This window comes from Columba livia, chromosome 3, assembly GCF_036013475.1.
Source record: "Columba livia isolate bColLiv1 breed racing homer chromosome 3, bColLiv1.pat.W.v2, whole genome shotgun sequence".
NCBI lineage: Eukaryota > Metazoa > Chordata > Aves > Columbiformes > Columbidae > Columba > Columba livia.
In genome coordinates this window covers 112,081,036-112,085,743 of record NC_088604.1, presented here as the reverse complement: position 1 = coordinate 112,085,743, position 4,708 = coordinate 112,081,036, and the positions used below count along the sequence as shown (strand labels likewise).

General features: G+C 57.1%; 1 protein-coding gene across 1 annotated transcript; it reads right to left on the bottom strand.

Moving 5' to 3' along the window:
* Positions 1-329: 329 nt before the first annotated feature.
* LOC135579194 (T-cell activation Rho GTPase-activating protein-like) lies at positions 330-3,129 on the bottom strand (the record flags this gene model as incomplete). The annotated part of the gene is made up of 8 exons (XM_065059542.1): positions 330-462; positions 798-968; positions 1,049-1,560; positions 1,717-1,825; positions 2,056-2,251; positions 2,366-2,475; positions 2,560-2,721; positions 2,935-3,129. Coding segments are annotated over 6 exons (897 nt in total), but the record flags the coding sequence as incomplete, so codon positions are not given.
* Positions 3,130-4,708: the final 1,579 nt, after the last annotated feature.

Genomic DNA, 4,708 nt, shown 5'->3' with positions numbered 1-4,708 from the left:
CCAGTGTGTCTGCCGGCGTGTTGCCCCTGCCCTGAGCTCATGGCGCTGCTCCCAGCACACATCTGGCCTTAGCAGGAGCTGTGTGGTGCCCACAATCCCAGCAGGAGCTGAGGGAACACTCACCCCTGAGAGGTCCTGTCCAACCTCCCCCCCCCTGTGTGACTGTGCTGCGGTTTGACTCCCCAGGCACCTGAACTCAGCCCTGATGCCGCTGGCAAGGATGCTGGTACAAGGGATGATCCCAACCTCCTCCATGAGGATTCATCGCCAAATAACATCTCCCCAGTCCAAAAAAATCATACAGCAGACATAGTCAGAACAAAGAAAAAACACTTTATTGTGAACTTAAACCACGGGGGTGTCAACATTTTAAAAACACTTTCTTGCAACTTTAAAAACACTTTATTGCGAACATCAACAACAGGAAACACAGGGACTCAACTGGAAACAGGAAAACGGGACCTGCAACGAGAGAGACAGAAAGCACTGATAAACGCACAAAGGCAGGAATAGGCAAGACTTGATTCCCCTTTCCTTGGGGAACAGCGTGTACAAGGAATTGTGGACAGCCCAGCAGGGAGAGCTGTGACTGCAGTGGCTCTGGGATGGCTGTGGCAACTCATCCCCGTGGGTGATGCCCTGAGAGACCTGTGCCTATGCAGCATTGCTCCCAATGCAACCGAGTTATTTCTGAGCCCTGCACAGCACCATCCCTTGCCATCCCTTGCCAAGGAGCTGGACGGACTGAGCGCAGTGCTGAGAGCTGAGAAAGATGGGCAGCCGAGCCTGGTTCGCACCTGGGCTTCCTGAACCTCTGCACCTTCCGGTGTCTTTTCCTTGCTCCATCCCCAGAAACATTTCCTCTCTTCTTCCTCTTCTTCTCCATCTGGCTGTCATCCTCTTCTCCCCAGACCTCTGTTCTCTTCCTCTTTCTTTCCTTTTCCTTGTCCTTAGGAGAGCCTGCAAACCTTTCCATTTCACAGTGGTATGGGTTAGGGAAGGTCACAACTGATCCATAATGATTTAAAGCAAATGGATCTCATTTTACCTTCTTTCCTCTGAAGGGCTCCTCAGCTCTTCCAGCTTCTCTAGGGACTCTGCCGGACTCTGGGAGGTCATTGCAGTTGAAGATAGAGGTACCTGAAACAGAAATTTTGGGAGTGAACAGGTGTAAAGACACAACTTGGAGCAGTAGGCGACGGAGTGCCAAATCGCCAGCTCTTCTCTGCATAGATCATTCTGGTTTGCATCATTTACAGTTAGCTTTCCTTACGATGTATCATTCCATGGAGAGCAGGAATCCTAAACACATGAGGGATCGGCTGCCAGGAGGAGGCACAGCAGCTCCTGGGCCTCATGAGAACAAAAGCTCTGACCTGAGACACGTTGTCCCTGTATTTGGGGAGCTGCCATACCTCTGCCATTTTGCTCTCCACTACTGTGTCTCCACCAGCTCCTTTGAGGTTTTCCGGCAGAATGGGGGGGCATCCAGAAAGGTTTTTACCTGATGGTTCTCGTCTGTTCTGCCTGTGGGGCCACTTTGCTCTTCCAAATGCAGGTCTAAAAAGCAAAAGCATGTGCAGCAAAGTGACTTTTTGGAAAGGAGAAGATCATAAAATAAAGCCATGCCAAACCCCTACACCAGATGTCTTCTTAACACTGAAATTGCTAGATTCCCAATGTCATTCTGTAAAATCCATGAGATTCTCCTCTTACCTGCTGATCTGTCCATGTGTGCCGGTGACTCTTTGGCAGATGGTCCAGTCAACTCCTCCACAAAGATGTCACTGTAGCTCTTAATCATAAACTCCACCAGCACGTTCACCTGCACACATCAAAGCCTTTGTCTCAACCCAGCTGCCTGAAAAGGCACCAAGAAGCCTTTCCCGCTCCTGAGCCTCGCCTCTGCGCAGGAGGCTGTGGCTGTGGGGCTGCTCTTCCACGCAGCCCCCCCACCAGCGTTGGCTCCAGGGAGGAGAAGGCATCCAGAGAGCTGCGAGCAGCCGAGCTCTGATGGGCCGGGAAGGCTGCAGCCGGCTGCTCCAGACAGCGTACCTTCTGTGTGACCTCCAGCAGGGCGTCCAGCGGCAGCAGCTCCTCCTTGGGTGGGCTCAGCAGATTGGGCCCAACGCAGATGGCCAGGTTGTTAAAGGTCATCCTGCTGGTGGCTGCGTTGTGGCCAATGTGCTGGAGGAGGGACATCAGCTCCTTCAGGAGCAGGAGATTGGCCGCTGGCAACTTCTTGGCCACCCTGAGAAAAAAGGAACACAAGGTGAATAAAGCAGATATTTCCCACAGCATTCCCGATGTTCCTGACCAGCAGACAGGGCTCCAATTCAACAGACAGCCTGATTCCAAAACTTACACTTTCATCTCCTCCATCTTCTCCTCCATGCTGCACCTCTCCAGGGCTGCCATCCACTCCTCATACAGGTCTTCCACGAGGAGCTTGGAGGGGATGTTTCTGAGGAAGTCCTGCATTTACAAGGGCTCCAGGTGAGTCCTAGACAACGCCAGACCAGCCAGGAGCTCCTCCATCTGCAGATCAGAAACACTTACCTTCAAGATGACGGCCAGCAGATCTGCTGGTTGGCTTCCTATGTCGACATCCAGGCCACGGTCCAGGGCCTCGCGCAGCTCCCGAAGTGCTGTTCCAGTGGCGGCTCTGCGAAATATCCCCTCCGTCGAAGGTCCTTTCTGACGTAGGACAGCAAGCAGCTCCTGTAGGAGAGGCAGGAGGACAGAGGCTTGGCTGATAAGATGCCTTCCAACTGTGATGGCCAGAGCCAGAGCTCTATCCCAGACTGGTCTAGGGACAGAACGTGAGCCATGCCTGAAGAGCCCAATTCCCAGTCTTGGAGCCCATGGGGACACCCAGCCTCTCCGTGCATCATCTGGAGGGAGGGCTGGGGACCCCCTGTCCCGGCTGGTTACCTGGATGGGCTGGGGCAGTGTGCCGTCCTCTCCGCAGAGGGCTGCCAGGGGCTGGCCAAACAGCGCCCTGCTGCAGCCAGAGCCCTCCTGCCCTGGCGTCTGGGCAGCGGCCCGGCTGTGCCGCAGAGCAAAGGGCCAGGGCAGCCCCCTCCTCCTGCTGCTGCTGCCTCCTGCTGCAAAGGAAAACAGAGCAAGAGCCCGTCAATGGAGCCTGCCTGCCCTGCCCTGCCCTGCCCTGCCTGCAGAGCTGAGCTGAGTGCTGCGGCAGGACGGGCAGGGAGCGGTAGCTGGAGCCACAGCTCTGGCTCAGTGTCTCCAGTTTGGGGACTCCTGAGAGCCAGCATGCCAGCGGGACAGCCTGGGACAGCCCTGGCCCTGCCCTCCTCCAAGCTGTGGCAGCACCAGAGGCTGCGTGTCTCTGCAGATCCACATCCAGCAGGCGCTGAACTGTGGGTGTCCTTGCTCCTGCAGGTGAAATCCTCCCTTGGGCTGCCCATCCTGCATGGTGACACTAAAGGGACAAGTGAGCGCAGACACACCGCTTGCAGGAGGTTGTGTTTTTTAAAAAAACTCACCTGCTCTGTGACCGAGTCCTCCTCCATTTCCAGATGGGGCTGGCAGAGGCCCTTCCTTGGCATCACCCTGCAAGAACCAGGCTGTGCTGACAGAGCAGCCCTGCAGCACAAAGGGCCACCAGCGAGCTGCCACCAGCACCAGCAGCCTGAGCGCGGCACAGCTGGGACCCTCTGCCCTCCCAGGCTCTCTGCCCCACACAGCAGGTTTCTTCCCTGCAGTGCCAGCAATGATGCACTGGTGTTCCTGGGGGCTCTCCAACACTCTGATCCCCGAGTAGACCTGCGGGACCCTCCCTCCATCCAGCACAACCTCACCCCCCTTGCCGCACATCCCTGACACCCCAGCACAGCCAGAGGCAGGTGAAAGGCAGCCATTTGCACCCTTGCCTGGTACTCCATCAGCCTCTCCAGGCTCCTGGTGTTGAACGTCCTCCCCTGGGCAAGAGAGAAGGAGGGGAAGCGGGTGAGCAGCCATGGCTCTGCTGCTGGGCTGCAGGAGCAGTGATCGGGGAGAAAGCCCAGGACAGACAGACACTCACAGCACGGCGGCAGCTTAGCTCCTTCTCAACCACCTTCAGTGATGCCAGATAGGTGACTCGGGGTCTTTTGGCTTCTTCTGTTGTCCTGTGCAATACAAAGGGAGAGGGTGACAGCCGGGTGACCCCAAGCCATCTCTCATCAGGCAGCTCTGCCCAAGGGCTGCCCGCAGCCGTGGGTTCACCTCTCCCCAGCTGGGGAGCTGAGATCCCCCGTCCACCTGTGCCTGGAGCGTCCCTCCCCTTACCCCAGCAGTGCGTCCAGCCACAGGTCCTTCAGTGCCCGCGAGCTGCAGAAAGAGAGGAGTAAGAGCGTCAGGGCCCCTGCTCCCCACCCCATGGGCAGATCCAGTCGTCTGCACAGCCCTGCTCTGCGGGGAAGGACATAGGGACAGGAAGAAACCCTGTGGGGCAGGACAGAGGCGCTGCCCAAGCCCTGGCTCCCTCTGTCCTGCCAGAGCAGCTGCTCTTACCCTTCCCTTCTGGGCCACAAGAGCTGAGCAGGGGATGCAGGACATGGCAATGCCCCCTCCCTCCCTCCCCAGGCTCTGCACGGGGGGCAGAGGCCATTCCCAGACTGGCATGGGCACAGAGAGCAACCATCTCTTTGCCTGGCCATGACACGTGGCACCACGACTCACCCAAAATGGGCAACGCAGGAGC